This window comes from Dreissena polymorpha, chromosome 3 (genome assembly GCF_020536995.1).
Source record: "Dreissena polymorpha isolate Duluth1 chromosome 3, UMN_Dpol_1.0, whole genome shotgun sequence".
Classification (NCBI taxonomy): domain Eukaryota; kingdom Metazoa; phylum Mollusca; class Bivalvia; order Myida; family Dreissenidae; genus Dreissena; species Dreissena polymorpha.
The window spans coordinates 35,925,965-35,942,579 of NC_068357.1; the positions used below are offsets into that span (position 1 = coordinate 35,925,965).

General features: G+C 36.0%; 1 protein-coding gene across 7 annotated transcripts in view; it reads right to left on the reverse strand.

Moving 5' to 3' along the window:
* Positions 1–16,615, reverse strand: part of LOC127873674 (protein Smaug homolog 2-like) — a 69,641-nt gene that overhangs the window by 38,806 nt on the left and 14,220 nt on the right. For 5 of the 7 annotated variants that reach the window (XM_052417602.1, XM_052417599.1, XM_052417597.1 and 2 more), the window contains exons 2-3: positions 13,210–13,699; positions 8,063–8,782 (exon numbers count right to left, since the gene is read on the reverse strand). In XM_052417602.1, coding sequence (XP_052273562.1) covers positions 8,063–8,782; positions 13,210–13,450 — 961 coding nt within the window. In that variant the 5' untranslated portion in view covers positions 13,451–13,699. Of the gene's footprint in view, positions 1–8,062; positions 8,783–10,734; positions 10,841–13,209; positions 13,700–14,210; positions 14,421–16,615 lie in introns of those variants that run through there. The other 2 variants (XM_052417601.1, XM_052417605.1) reach the window with 2 other exon arrangements.

The following is a 16,615-nucleotide window of genomic DNA, read 5'->3' on the forward strand; positions in this document are numbered from 1 at the left end:
TCCTGCAATTATATCTATTTATTTGACACACGAAAACTAACTAAAAAGACGAATGCTTCGGTTATTGTACAGGGGTTTTTTTTAGAAAGAGGGGAAGACGCTGGACGCTGGGTAAAAGGGGAAAATCAAGCGCGCAAGAGACATATTTGGGGAAAAAATAAAAACTGTTCATTTCAATGTCTATAACTCACCTACAGACTTAAGGGTTTTTTAAAGAAAAGAGGCATGTCTCTGGCCTTATTGTTCTTAAACACATGAACAAGTATGATATTAAAGTCAAAGTCCTAAATAAAGTTGCAGGTGTAGATCTAATAATGAGAAATGTTTTCAACTGGGGCCGGGGAACGATGTCAATATTATGATTTCAATTTCATTATGAATGGGTTGACGATCTAGATCAGCTACAGTATTGGAAGGGAAAGGTGCGGCAGTTGCCGATTGTCTACTTTCAATTTCACAATAATCCGACAGTATTAATCGATGTTGATTACATGTACCTCCGAATCCTGCTGGGTTTCAACGGTTTTTGATGATTCATTCTTGAAAAATGCGCCAACTCAATTAATATTTTCCGAGTCCGAACGTTTTATTTTGTTCGTGTATGAACGCCAATTGTGAGACTTTTTTCTGTTTTAACGTTTATATCTTGGCTTTCACATAACCCGGATGAAAATTCGACTGGTTTCCGGTAATTAATTGACGAAACACCCTTCTCGCGCAAGACAGGAATCCAGTAAAATAGTCACATGATTAATACGATTAGTTGCCCGGTTTCCATGACGTAATTTAAGAGCTATATATAGAATCACTGGGATTCCCAGATTTGAGTGTCCGTCGGGAGAGAGAGAGAGAGAGCGAGATCGTTTTACATAGTACAAATTGGATAAGTGTCGACTTCCCAAAAGAAAAAAAACATTTCTTTGAGGGTAAAATATATTTGGTGAAAAATTATATTTTTGGAGGGGAAATGGTATTTTTAGGGGAAAAATTCTGGTAGGGGAAGACGCCGAATATCGGCGTCACTTTCTTAGTAAAAAAAAACCCTGTTGTAGGAAAATATGTACGAAATATCTTCGTCACAATCGGTTCGGGCACTAATTTGTCTTTGCTGCATTTTATGAAATTCGTCTTCAATGTATAATTTTTCTTGCCTATTTTGTGTTATTGGTACATATTTTATCAATAATTAAAGTGTGACACATATACAAAATCGTATAGTCTCGCTTTAATCATGGAAGAATATGAAAGTTATCTTCAATTATTAAGGACAAACAGCTACTGGATCTCGATCGTGTCTCAATTATTTACATACATTGAAAATTAACGAAAGGCATTCATCCTTGGCCTATTTCATGTTGTTTTGAATTGCAAATCTCGCTGTGTATTTTTTATCAATTAAACTTTGTGACCGGTTTTACCATTAACTATTGACATCCTATAAGTACTTCTCATTTAGATATCAACAATACACATTTGATTGTCACACATGGTGAGCTGACATGAATAAGTAATCAGCAGACCTAAATAACTATGTCAGATTGTACTGTGATTAGATATCACTATATGTTTAATATTTCCCTTTCAAATTTTTAATACAGATGCAACCTTAGAATAATACATTATTATTATTATTACCATTATTAGTATTATTATCATTATTGTATAATATCAGCAAAATGATTTATGAAATTGTTCAAGTTGTAGTGCTTAACTATTTCAAAATCATAGTTGCAAAAATAAAAATAAAAATCTGGGATCCAACTAATTATTAACTTTAAATCATATATTAGTTTAAACCTATTTATTTAAACTAATATATGATTTAAAGTTAATATATTGACTAAGTATTACCCATTAATATAGGGTTGCAGTGGACTTTTTGCTAAATAAGAGCTGTCTCCATAGAATCCAATATGCTCCTAAAAAACGCTTTGATAGTTATGTAAGACGGCTAAATAACAGGACGAAATTTTCGAAACCTAAATGCCGACCCAAAGTTCAAGTTCAAAGGGGTCAAAGTTTGTGTGCGTTTGGAAAGGCCTTGTCCATATACACATGCATACCAAATATTAAGGTAACATCTGAAGCCACATAGAGGTTATGAGCATTTTTCAAACCTAAACGCAGATTTCGAAACCTTAGCGCGGACCCTAAGTTCAAGGTCAAGGTCAAAGGGGTCAAAATTTGTGTGCGTATGGAAAAGCATTGTCCATATACACATGCATACAAAATATGAAGGCAACATCTGAAGCAATATAGAAGTTATGAGCATTATTTGAAACCTACATGTAAACCCAGATTTCGAAACCTAAACGAAGAGCCTAAGTTCAAGGTCAAAGTCAAAGGGGTCAAAATTTGTGTGCGTATGGAAAAGCCCTGTCCATATACACATGTATACCAAATATGAAGGTTAATTCTGAAGCGAGATAGAAGTTATGATGAGCAATTTTCGAAAAAGTGTGACAGACAGACAGACAAACAGATAGACAGACGGACAGTCCGATCTAGGGCTGTAACGATACATTTGAATATTCGAAATTACTCGAATACGGCTGTGGACGAATCGTATTCGTTATTCCCCACCTCCCGAACCCAATATTTGACGAATACAAACGTTGTTTCGAGTTTGAAAGTTTAATCATCTTATCTTACCTTACAAATGAAGGTTCATACAATAAACCCCTATATTTAAATGTTTTTCTCCTTATTCCGGTGTTTTGCATCATGTTTACCCCACCCATTATGTTACACAGTGAGATTATCAACAATAATGGTGGGCACCGGTTGAATATTTACGACATGGAATTGAAAAATCTTTCGATGGTTGTTTAATGTTTATTTGGTGCTCAACATTCACACAAAGGATTAGCAGATGGAATAAATTAATTAATCAAATTGACAAATACTCATAGTTTCATACTATATAATGTCATGTCAAGTTGTCAGTATTTATTGTGTTCATTGAAATTCATATCCGCGAATAAATATTCGTATTCGCCACCCTGTATTCGTGATACATATCCTTTTTGTCACCTAGTGTATTCATTACAGCCCTAGTCCGATCACTATATGCCCACCTTCGGGGGCATACAAAAATATCCAATCCCAAAATGGCCAGGAAAAGGCTTGAAAAATACACAATATATTATTTTTCCTGCTTATCATTATATAAAGACAGAAAACAACAAGAGATGTCAGAAACACAATGCCCCTTATGCGCTGCTTTGATACATGATTTTTGACCTTTGACCTTGAAAGATGACCTTGACCTTTCACCACTCAAAATGTGCAGCTCCATGCGATACACATGCATGCCAAATATCAAGTTGCTATGTGAAGGGATATCGAAGTTATGAGCATTTTTTGAAACCTAAACCTAAACGCAAAGTGTGACGAAAGGACAGAATGACAGACAGACGGACGGTCTGATCACTACATGCCCTCCTTCAGGGGCATAAAAACAAAAACACAGTTAAAATACACCTTTGTTTGGTGTAGTATTTTTAGCAACATCACCTTAGCAGCGTCTGTTAAGTCTAACACTAAACAGTCTTGTATTGAGTCTATGGTTATTTCAAGTTTACAAATATTTACATAACTTCAGTGCAAGGACAGCTGTATAAGAGCAATCATACTGTCATGAGTATTGATTTCCTCTTTATGGCCACTTACTTATTTCTTTTGAGTTCCAATATTTTGACTAACGATCAGTGAATTATAAATATTAACTTCTAAATCCTTTTAAGCTGTCAATTCAAAAGAGATTAATGGTAGATTATTGATTTCTAAATGTTTCTTGATCAATGTAATTTTTAATGATAACAATCATAGGTAGATTTTGCAGTGTAATGTGCACTCAAGAAAAACCTTGGCCTTAAAGCTTGTCACTAAAGGCCCTCGCTGAAGGCACTGAATTTGTTCGCTGTTGTATAATCTTAGACGCAACTCAGTTTTCAAAATTATGTTATAGCTTTTTATATCGCAAGTTTGAAATTACCACAACCAATTCAAATTTATAAAGAGTGTGTCTTAAAGCACATGTCGAGATGTGATTTTTTTCAAATCATTGATACAGCTTATTAGTGTGCACAGGCTAATCTTATTTGACATGCATTAAGCCCCGTTTTCCCTGAAAGCAGAAAATATGTACATATTTCAATGATAAACACTAGACTGGCCAACGTTGTCTTACAAGCTGTTAAATACTTTTGAATAATTTTTGGGGGGGGGGGGGGGGAAGATTCTTGGATGGGATGGTTGGACGGTATTTCAAAAATAAAATAATAAAAAATAAATATTTGTGTTTTTTAACCATGTTTGAAAAAAAAACAACAGAGATGCGTTTGTCAGAAACACGATGCCCCCTCAGGCTTTTTCCGCCCTATGCCACGGGTCCGAAATTCGGCCCCATTCCCAATGCAAATCTGGTTGTTTTTTTCCCAATTGAAAAAAAATTCCCAATTCAAAAAAAAAAAAATTTTTTTTTTTTTTTTTTTTTTTTTTTTTACCCTTTAAATATATAAGTTGACCTGATCTGGTGTAGAAAATAGAAAGTATTGCATAATTAAATTATCTGTTGCCTTGAATTTGTTTTAAGAACTGTAAAATATGTTAATGATTATTTAAGACTTTCCTTTTTTTCCTCAAAATCCGGCGCTTCCCGCGATTTTTTTCACCTCAAAAAGGCCAAGCCTTTTCCCCAAATTCAGATAAAAAACCTGCACTAATCACACATGTTCATAATATTTTGCAAAATTTTAATAATAAGTTATCAAAATAGTCGTTATTTACCAGTTAACGGCTTCTTTGAAATATAAGAAACACTGTTTTAAATAATTTACATGCGATAATTTTTCCTAATTGAGCCAATTTTGCTATTAATTTTTTTCCCAAAATGGGGGTTTTCACGATGCGAAATTCCCAAAATTCCAGTGTGGCGTTTTCCCAAAATGGAGCGGAAAAAGCCTGCCCCTATTGCGCCTCTTTGATTTTTTTTTTTTTTTTTTTTTTTTTACCTTTGACCTTGAAGGATGACTTTGACCTTGAACTTCCACCACTCAAAATGTGCAGCTTTATGAGGCCACTTTGAAATATTATTTTTTTGACCTTTGACCTTGAAGGATGACCTTGACCTTGAAGGATGACCTTGACCTTGAACTTCCACCACTCAAAATGTGCAGCTTCATGATAACACCGCTTTGAAATCATTATTTTTTTTACCTATGACCTTGAAGGATGACCTTGACCTTGAAGAATGACCTTGACCTTGAACTTCCACCACTCAAAATGTGCAGCTTCACGAGAACGCTGCTTTGAATTTTTTTTTAAATTGACCTTTGACCTTGAAGGATGACCTTGACCTTGAAGGATGACCTAAACCTTGAACTTACAACCACTCAAAATGTGCAGCTTCATGAGAACGCCGCTTTGAAATTTATTTTTATTTTTACCTTAAATGATGACCTTGACCTTGAACTTCCACCACTCAAAATGTTCAGCTTCATGATAACGCCGCTTTGAATTTTTATTTTATTTTTGACCTTTGACCTTGAAGGATGACCTTGACCTTGAACCTACACCACTCAAAATTTGCAGCTTCATGATAACGCCACTTTGAATATTTTTTTGACCTTTGACCTTGAAAGATGACCTTGACCTTGAAGAATGACCTTGACCTTGAACTTCCACCACTGTGCAGCTTCATGATAATGCCACTTTGATTTTGATTTTTTTTTACCTTTGACCTTGAAGGAAGACCTTGACCTTGAAGGATGACCTTGAACTTCCACCACTCAAAATGTGCAGCTTCATGAGAACGCCGCTTTGAATTTTATTTTTTTTTACCTTGATGGATAACCTTGAAGGATGACCTTGACCTTGAACTTCCACAACTCAAAATGTGCAGCTTCATGAGATACACATGCATGCCAAATATCAAGTTGCTATCTTTAATATTTAAAAAGTTATGGCCAATTTTAAAGTTTCGGACGGACAGACGCCATATATTTGACATTTGACCTTGAAGGATGACCTTCACCTTGACCTTTCACCACTCAAAACGAGCAGCTCCATGAGATACACATGCATGCCAAATATCAAGTTGCTATCTTAAAAAGTAAAAAAGTTATGGCCAATGTTAAGACTGACTTACATACTGACGGACAGTTCAACTGCTATTATGCCACCCTACCGTGGGCATAAAAATTATTTTTTTGGGGTGGGGGACGGGGGGTGGGGGGTATAGTGTGAGGGTGTGGTGGTCATTTATTAGATGATCTTCAATTAAAAAAAAAATTATGGGGGGATTCGGGGGGGGGGGGATTTAAAGTTTAAAAGCAATAGCCTTGATACTTTAGAAGTAAAGTGGATCTAAACACAAAATGTAACCATATGTTCAAAGTTACTTAGTCAAAAAAGGGCCATAATTCCGTATCAATGTCAACCAGAGTTATGGCACTTGTCCTTTACTGTCCCCTTACGATAGTTTGCCAGTGTTCCAAGAATGAAATAAATATCTATGATACTTTAGGGGTAAAGTGGACCAAAACACAAAACTTAACCAAAATTTTAAACTATAAAGGGCCCATAATTCCGTCAAAATGCCAGTCAGAGTTACATAACTTTGCCTGAAAAATCCCCTTACGTTAGTTAGTAAGTGTTGCAAGTATGAAAGCAATAGCTTTGATACTTTAGGAAAAAAAAGGACCTAAACACAAAACTTAACCAAATTTTCAATTTTCTAAGTCTAAAAAGGGCACATAATCCTGTCAAAATGCCAGTCAGAGTTACATAACTTTGCCTGCACAGTCCCCTTACGATAGTTAGTAAGTGTTGCAAGTATGAAAGCAATGGCTTTGATACTTTAGGAAAAAAGTGGACCAAAACACAAAATTTAACCAAATTTTCAATTTTCTAAGTATAAAAAGGGCACATAATTCCGTCAAAATGCAAGTCAGAGTTACATAACTTTGCCTGCACAGTCCCCTTACCATAGTTAGTAAGTGTTGCAAGTATGAAAGCAATGGCTTTGATACTTTAGGAAAAAAAGTGGACCTAAACACAAAACTTAACCAAATTTTCAATTTTCTAAGTATAAAAAAGGCACATAATTCTGTCAAAATGCCAGTCAGAGTTACATTACTTTGCCTGCACAGTCTCCTTATGATAGTTAGTAAGTGTTGCAAGTATGAAAGCAATAGCTTTGATACTTACGGAATAAAATGGACCTAAACACAAAACTTACCCAAAATTTTCAATTTTCTAAGTATAAAAAGGGCACATAATTCTGTCAAAATAAAAGCCAGAATTATCTTACTTTGCCTGCCCAGTCCCCTCATGATAGTAAGTAAATGTACCAAGTTTGAATGCAATAGCATTGCTACTTTATGAGAAAAGTGTACCTTAACGCAAAACTTAACCGGACGCTGACTCTGACACCTACGCCAAGGTGATGACAATAGCTCATAATTTTTTTTCAAAAAATAGATGAGCTAAAACCCATGGTACTATTGCAAGGAATAAGGATTTATTTTTTATTCAGCTTAACTTTTAATCCCCAGAGATCTTTGACTGATTTGAACTGGTCACATTCAATGTCACAATCTATGCTGCATGAGGATTAGGCATATACAAAACAACAACTTTCTGTCATGATTCTTATAAACCAAAATGTACAGCCAGTGTTGTTAGGTTAATTAAATTTTGGGCCAAAATTAAGCTCCATTCTCAATCTAAAAAGGTGTGTATTCTCCCTAAATGACAGCCTTTTATTCACTAGTGAAAATTCCCCCCACCCTATTTTTTTTATCACAACATTTAGTTCATCTCCCAATCTGGTCCTTGAGTTAAACTTTAAAAAAGATGATGTAAAAACTAACGATTAATTTTATAGTATTTGTTAGCAAAGAAAAACAAAAAATTTCTCAATTTTAATCAAAACAACAGTAATTTCCAATCACAAGGGCTATACCACCCTATTCCCAAAGTGGGGGAAAAAGTGACCACTTTGTAAGCACTGAAACATTGCAATATTTCTTAGAAATAAGATAATCATTTTACTCACTTGAGCAAGGGAGAGATGTTGGTGGTGGCACTATGGCACTGAAGTTTGGGGGAGCAGACAGGGTGGGCTTGAGTGGCATATGACCAGCTACACCACCACCACCCTGGGTAGGGGCTACACCCTGGCCATGCCCCATCCCCATGTACAGGTTGCCCTGGCTACCAGACTGCACCTGACCTTGACCTACCCCGTGACCTTCGACACCATTCATGTATATTGAATCGTTTGTGTGAAACATCACATTATTCCATCCGTTCATGTTTGGCACACTCCCCACTGAGGCTCGCTTAGACAGCGCCATATGGGTCCTCAAAGAGTTGCTATTCTCAGTCTGATGGGAAAAGGGCATATTTTGAACTTGACCCTGAAGTTGACCATGACCTTGGCCAGGACTGTGACTCGGTGAGCTTTCACGGTTACCCTGACTCGAAGGCGAATGATGATAATTGCCGCTAAAACTCTCGTCCAACTGGCACAGCCACAGGTTAAACTTTGACCTCTCCTCCGAGGTGATGGCAGGATGAATGAGTGAGTATGACAGTAGCTGGCGACTCTCCTCAATGAATATGCTGTTCTTGATGGAGTGGGCCAGTATGGTGGGGATGATGGCGAGGTATTCCTTCTTCGCCTCAGAGTTCCCCGCGTGCAGTAAAGGCAAGTGAACTAACAGCTCCTGAATTACTTTCTCCTTTGGGAATTCTTGCAGCATGCTAATGTACTCTGAAATGTAAAGAAATGTTAAAATATCTTTAACTTTTATTTGAACCTGTCTATGGTAAAACTCGGCTTTGTGCATGTGCTTAAAATCTCGTCCCAGGTTAGCCTGTTCCCTCTGAACAGGCCAATCTGGGACATCACTTTCTCCTTTGATGGCTTTTTTCCTTTTAAGGGACTTCTTCACAGATTTTCCTATTTTTGAAAAAAATATTATGAAATAATGTTCAATTACAAATTGATAATGTTTGTAATTGTCTTATAACTAATAATAACAAGAAGAAATAGGCTGAATACAAATATTGCCTTCAACGGGATTCAAGCCCATGAACTCTGTAAGCAAGAGCTAGTGCGATGCCATGTAAGGCATTTTTATTAGTCAGGAGGGTTATTTTACTTTATTAAACATAATGTTAACATTTGTTTTTGAATCTTTATCAATTGTTTTGAAAATTATAATTTTACCGTTTAAAGGAAGCATTTTCAAAACAAGAATCCAGTAAAGGCAGAACATATAATCCCAGATTAGCCTGTGCTGAATGCACAGGCTGATCTTGGATGACACTTTCCGAACATTAATTAAGCCACTTTTTCCAGAGATGCGTACATTACATTGTGTATGAGTGGCAAAATCACAAATTCACTTAATATTCACATAACAATAAGCAACTTGCAATATATATATATAAATATTGTGGATATAATTAAGCTGAGAAATAATGAATACCACATTTTTAGCCACTTTAGCAAAGACTGCACAGGCGAAGAATTTTCCATGACTAATGAAGTTTCACATGAACATCTCACAGTTTGCATAACAAATACAAGGACTTTTAAAATAAAACAACTCAATTGTTTTTCTTGCCAATTCGCCCCAATAAAGAAAGACATAACAACCATTGCATGTGTACATTGTTATTGTTGAAGGCCACTTACACTGGTAAGACAATTGTAAACATAAAACACTCATTATTGTTATTTTTGTCCTCTTGATAAATGTCAGACTTCATACTTCAGGCAGACATATAGAGCGAATTCTAGTATAACCCCTCAATACATGCAAAGGCATTTATATGCACACTGCTTAACATAAATTTAAATGTCAAGCCATTAACTCTGCAAGAATGAATTCAACAATATGGTGTGTGTTTCAATAACCAAGTGGCAGGAACTGTTATCAGTTTCATTAAAACATGTACTTGTGTCCACAAACATTTTAATATACCACAATCTTTTGATATACTTGTAGAAGCAAGCTCAAACTGATATGGCGTCCAGTAGGAACTGAATTTAAATATTAAAGCTGATCAATGACGCAAATGCCACAACAAAATAACAGGATCTATGGACATTGAAATACATATTTGATTGGCACGTATTAGTGTCTTATTATTTTAATGGAGCGTATATTAAACTATTCACAGCTGTAATACAATCATGTGCAACTGTACTTTCCAATGGATATTTCACAATGCATAAAAAAAATCTTATAAAATAGTCAATGAACTTTTAAACATTAAATTATGCAAATGTCAAACATTGCAGATTTTATATTTTCTTACCACACAAATAAAAGTGCCAGCTGTAAAGACTATGAAGTTTGAGAACATATTACACATAAGCAAAAAGCATTTAATACAGATTGTAAAATACCCACAATTGTTTGCCCAACTTGTCTGACTGTGAGAGAGGTTAAATTACCATGACCTGCAAATAGCCAGTGTATACCATACATAAAGTTCAGTGATAATTCTTTTCTCACCATTTTGAAATTTTGGCAAGAGCCCTTTCGATTTGTAAAAAATTGTGGTTTTGACTAAAATGGAAAAATTGGTCTTGATGTTTTTTGCTAACAAATAATTGAGATACTTTATTTTTCAATGTTATATTTACTCAGTTTCACCTTTAAGAACTTGATATGGAAATAATTTAAATGTTGAAATGTATTAAAAACAAACCAAACAGTAGTCCATCCCATTCCACACACCCCAGTCCCTCCCACATCACACCCCCACCTATTACCCAGGTTTTAAAGAAATAACGAGAACGCGTCTTGTTATTCAAGCCACATGATTATTAACATTTATCAGCACACTATTACAGATTTCAAAACTTATAAACTACAATTTTTTATTCTAATCTGTAATATAACTTGCCAACTGCTTTGCAAGCCTATTAAGCTGAAAAATCAATATGCATGAAGCCACAAATAGTTCACTAAGCCCTAAAACATTCTTAAAATGGTTCTGATTAAACCACCTATCACTATCAATATATTCCTGGGTTGCCAGGGACAATTCTGAATATTTACCTTCCAGGCAAACCCTTATGACCCATTCCAAATCAATTTATATTTTTGTCATTTATGAAAAAAGATTAATGATTAATGAATGACTAATGCCATAAATTCATTAGACAAAGGAATAAATGAAAGTTAACAAAAACATGTGACAATGCCTGACTAATGTTGAAATGTAAGGCAAGTGTATGATGTAGACAAAAATCAGTCAAAGTTTAATTTAATAAAGATATATAACATACTCCAACATTAACTGTTGCAACAAAATATACAAACTTAAATGACATTGACTGAAACACCTTCCCAAGTTGAGTCAGGGAAGGCCTTGAAACAAAGGGAGGGATGGGGGAATTCTTACATTACCTCACATCATGCTACCAGCAGATTAAGCAAGCTCCACACCATGCCATGGAATGTCACAAAAGATGACAGTCCCACATTCTTCACTTTATGTTATTGCTGTATTTATCTGACAGACATTTTAACAGCTCATAGTCCACCATGTTTTTGTTGACAAACATCTAAGTGCATTTTTGACATATGCCTGGCATGTTTTCAATGCATCAACAAGTCACTTTTGTACTTATCTTGGTTTGCTGTGTATATTGTAGCAGACAATATATATTCATGAAAGTGTTTGGGAACATTTATACACTTGAATTTCGAGGAAGGAGTTTGATATGGTGATGGAAACATTGAGAAATATGAGCTGCGGTCTGGAAAAACTGGGCTTTATCCATATACGTTAAGCATCGTCCTAGATAAGCCCATGCAGTCCCCAGGCTTATCTGGGACGACACTTTCTGCTTTTATTGATTTTTTGGTTTAAAGGAGGTATCTTCTTAAAAAATCCAGTCTAGGTGAAAAAGTGTCCTCAGTGATTAGCCTAGCTGACAAAATAAATGCATTCAGCCCAGTTTTCCAACAGAGCAGCTCATGTATAGTACTGGCTATTACAGAGAAACTTATTTCAGGCTTACTACATGATTAAGATGTAAGCCTTTACTGAACTGTGCCTCCGACAAAAACTTTTTAGCAAGTTGTGCAAAAATGAGTCTTATGCTATATAAAGTACTGGTAGTTGCAGACCAGCCTGTGCATTCATGCAGTTTGGTATGGAGTTACCCTGTCTGCTAATGAGACCATAAAACCTTGTCTGACTTTATAAAGCTGATTGTAGCCCCTGACTAAGCTGCACAAGTGCTCTTAAGACCCATTTTGCATGAGGCGGCGAATAATGTCTTCTGTGCAAGCAGTATTGAATTGAAAGCAGAATGGCAGGACAACATGACCAAACTGTTATGTTCTTACCCTTTGTCTATAGTAGTTACCCCAACACTTGACCCATTAACATCAAGCATCTACTTACCTGAATCATTGGTCTGTTTACATCAAGCATCTACTGGACCTGGATTGATATCCTGTTTACATCAAGCAACTACTGCCCTGGATTGTTTGCCTGTTTGCATCAAGCATGATGCTAATTACCTGGATTATTGGCCTGCTTACATCAAGCATGTAATAACTTGGATCATGGGCCTGTTTACATCAAGCATCTTCTGACCTGGATCATTGGCCTGTTTACATCAAGCATCTACTGACCTGGATTGTTAGCCTGTTTACATCAAGCATCTACTGACCTGGATCGCTGGTCTGTTTACATTGAGCAGGAACTGAACAGGTTTGTTGGCCTGTTTACATCAAGCATCTTCTGACCTAGATCATTGGCCTGTTTACATCAAGCATCTACTGACCTGGATTGTTAGCCTGTTTACATCAAGCATCTACTGACCTGGATCTCTAGCCTGTTTACATTGAGCAGCAACTGAACAGGATCGTTAGTCTGTTTACATCAAGCATCTACTGACCTGGATCACTGGCCTCTTTACATCAAGCAGCAACTAAACTGGATCGTTGGCCTGTTTACATAAAGCAGCTACTGACTTAGATAGTTTGCCTGTTTATATCAAGCATGTACTGACCTGGGATGTTGGCCTGTTTACAACAAGCAGCTACTGACTTGGATCATTGGCTTGTTTACATCAAGCAGCTACTGACCTGGATTGTTGGCTTGTTTCCATCAAGCAGCTACTGACCTGGATTATTTGCCTGTTTATATCAGGCATCTACTGACCTGGATCGTTGGCTTGTTTCTCGTGCGTTTCCACATCCTTGTCGTCCTTTATTCTCTGCTGCAGCATCTGGGCGAGGAAGCGACAGTGGTGAGGCGGTATCATTTTCAGCAGCGAGTACAGAACCACTGTCTGCTCACACGTGCTCCACTCCCCAAACCATGAGGTCACAGAGTTCACCTGGTCACGAAACATGTTCCCCTTCATCTTCATAACACAATAGTGGCTACGTGTTACCACCATGAGAACACTGAGACTATGTCAGCCATTTTGTCTTCCTTGTGGATTGTGGCTTGAATTAAATGTTATTCTGGTCATGATAATAATTATGCAGGAGTTGGTTGTGTTAAAACAGCAGAATTATCGTGTTAGATTTTCAATAATCCCAGACAAGGTATTTTTTAATAGTTGTAATAGTCAACAGATTTTACATGTCACGTCTTTAGAAGCCTGTACTTGGTCACGGCTAAAACTGAAGTCTCAAATCATTCCCTGAAAATAGAAAACAACAAAAGTCATATTATACAGAGCTTATTAATGATCTCCACAAGGAAATGAACTGATTAGTTTCTATGCAAAACTACACCCAACACGCATTTTGGGTTTTACAATATGAATACCTAATTAACAATCAATCAATAACATTATTGATTATCTAAAATATAATAAAAGTGACAAAACAAATAGAATTCATTTAATTTAATAATTGATTATAAGAAAGATGTGAAACATGTCCCATAAGACTAGAAAATTACGTTTAGCTTTTGTGGACAAAATATTTGGATGTACTAGTCCATCTAACTTAAATTTTATGTTTAATTATCTTTGTGCCTGATACAATGCTTTTGGTTTTTCACAATAGTAACAAATGTCTGCAATATTTTTTATTTGTTTATTTGTTCATTTTGAAGCTTTATTGAAATGATTACATTATTTATTTTAATTTAATTAAACAAGATCAAACTGAAACACATTTGTATCATAATAAAAATCTTGCTTTTACCAGAGTTGTGTACATGACTGTATATCCAAGACAACAATAAATAAATCTTCACCACCACTTAAAACATTTCTACACTGTATAATATTATCTGTAAGAGCACTTCAAACTAATGCTTTGCCAATTGCAAGTTGAATATGACAACCACAGTTACAAAGAAACCAACACCTCTGTCTCACAACTCTACCACTGATATTGAAGGCTTAAACAGGTCAGACCCAATCATATTCATTGAGTTATCATGGATCATGAGTTATCGTGGATCATGAGCAGTCAACCAATATTAGTAACCCAACCGTGGCTCAGTCTTTAACTAACTGTATGGATAATCTTCTATCTATTATCTAATCTGTTTACAAGACTCATTGAGTCAATGTTTATCTGTTTTTTCTTTTCTTCTAAACAGGTGCTGTATAACACTAGCTTGAATAGATAAAGCTGTTAAGATCAAACATTATGCATTAACATTTTGCAGGGTAGACAATTTTTGCATTTCAAATTCACAAAAACAAATCTAATTACTTATTACATTCCATTGGTTTATTTAAATAATTTCCTATAACAAAAGCCAATTTTTTCTATCTGTTTTTATTTTCTAAATTTTGCGTAGGTTTTTTTTCAGAACAAAGTAACTGCTCATGCATATAGTGTAAATAAGAATACCTTTGTAAATGCAACTTCAAATGATTGTTATCAGGTTAATATCAGTCAAGGACATTTGGCTTTGTCAGGAAAGCTGATAGCCGAAAAGCAGATATTTATCAGTGTGTTGTGTATTTGACACAAGCTTGAAAAACAGGCTTAAAACCTTGCAATTAAGCACAGGCTGATCAGGGACAACAAGTTCCGCCTTAACTAATCGTTCCTGACTAGACTGTGCGAACTGAGACAACTACCCACTTACACGCAGGGCCTGCGATGCCATTCGCCAAATTAGCAAATGACTACAAATAAGAAAATTTGGCTCATGAAATTTTCATTTGGCTATACATTTTTCTTCATAAAACCCAGTTATACTGATAATGTTCTACTGTATATTCGGCTAAAGTGAATTTTCAGCCAGGGTGGACCTGACATGCATTTAGCCCGGTTTTCCAAGAATGCGGCTTTTTTGGTCATCATGCCGACATCCCGCAATTACCCCTGCATTCTCCAGAACAACCCTGGAACCCTGGCTCAAGTAAAATTACAATCAGATTAGTAGACATAATGACTTTTAAGTAAAATCACTATAAATAAGGTTAGTAGACATCATGACTTTTTTATAAGTTGACTATGCAACATTATCATGTGTGCATGACTTTGTGGTCTAAAAAGTTAGGTCTAAAAAGTAAGTTCGTGGAAGACTGCAACTGTTGAAACTTGTGTGTTTTTGCAGTCACTATGAATTGTGTGTACGCAATCATTTGAAGAATTTACAAAGCGCAAACCACAAGTCCCCTTTGGTGAAACCGGTAGGAGACAAAAGCGAAACAAGAGGGCCTGAAAGGCCCAAAGTTGCTCACCTGAGATAACAAGATATTATTGGGACAAATCGTCTGACCAAGTTTCACGAAGATTGGAAAATAAATGTGGCCTCTAGAGTGTTAACAAGGTTTTACTATAGCCATATAAGGAAAAATGCCCCGCCCCCTGGCAGCCATGTTTTTAAACCAACCGGCATCATTTTTGAACTCGTCTAAGATATTATCGGGATGAATCATCTGACCAAGTTTCATGAAGATCGGACAGTAAATATGGCCTCTAGAGTGTTAACAAGATTTTACTATAGCCATATTTGGAAAAATGCCCCGCCCCTTGGAAGCCATTTTTTTCAAGCAAACTTAATTATTTTCCAACTCATCCAAGATATCATTGAGACCAATACAAGCCATATAAGGAAAATAGCCCGCCCACGTGGTGGCCATGTTTTTCAACCAACCGGCATCATTTTTGATATCTTCCAAGATATTATTGGGATGCATCTTCTGACAAAATTTCATGAAGATCGGACTATAAATGTGGCCTCTAGAGTGTTAACAATATTTTACTATAGCCTTATATAGCCATATAAGGAAAAATGCCCCGCCCCTTGGCGGCCATGTTTTTCAAGCAAATGTAACCATTTTCAAACTCATCCAAGATAATATTAAGACAAATCTTCTGACCATATTTCATCAAGATTGGACAATAAATGTGACCTCTAGAGTGTTAACAAGGTTTTACTATAAATAGCCATATAAGGAAAAATGCCCCGCCCCTGGCGGCCATGTTTTTAAACCAACCGGCATCTTTTTCAAACTCGTCCATGATATTATTGGAATGAATCTTCTGACCAAGTTTCATGAAGACTGGACAATAAATGTGACCTCTAGAGTGTTAACAAGATTTTACCATAGCCATATATAGCCATATAAGGAAAAATGCCC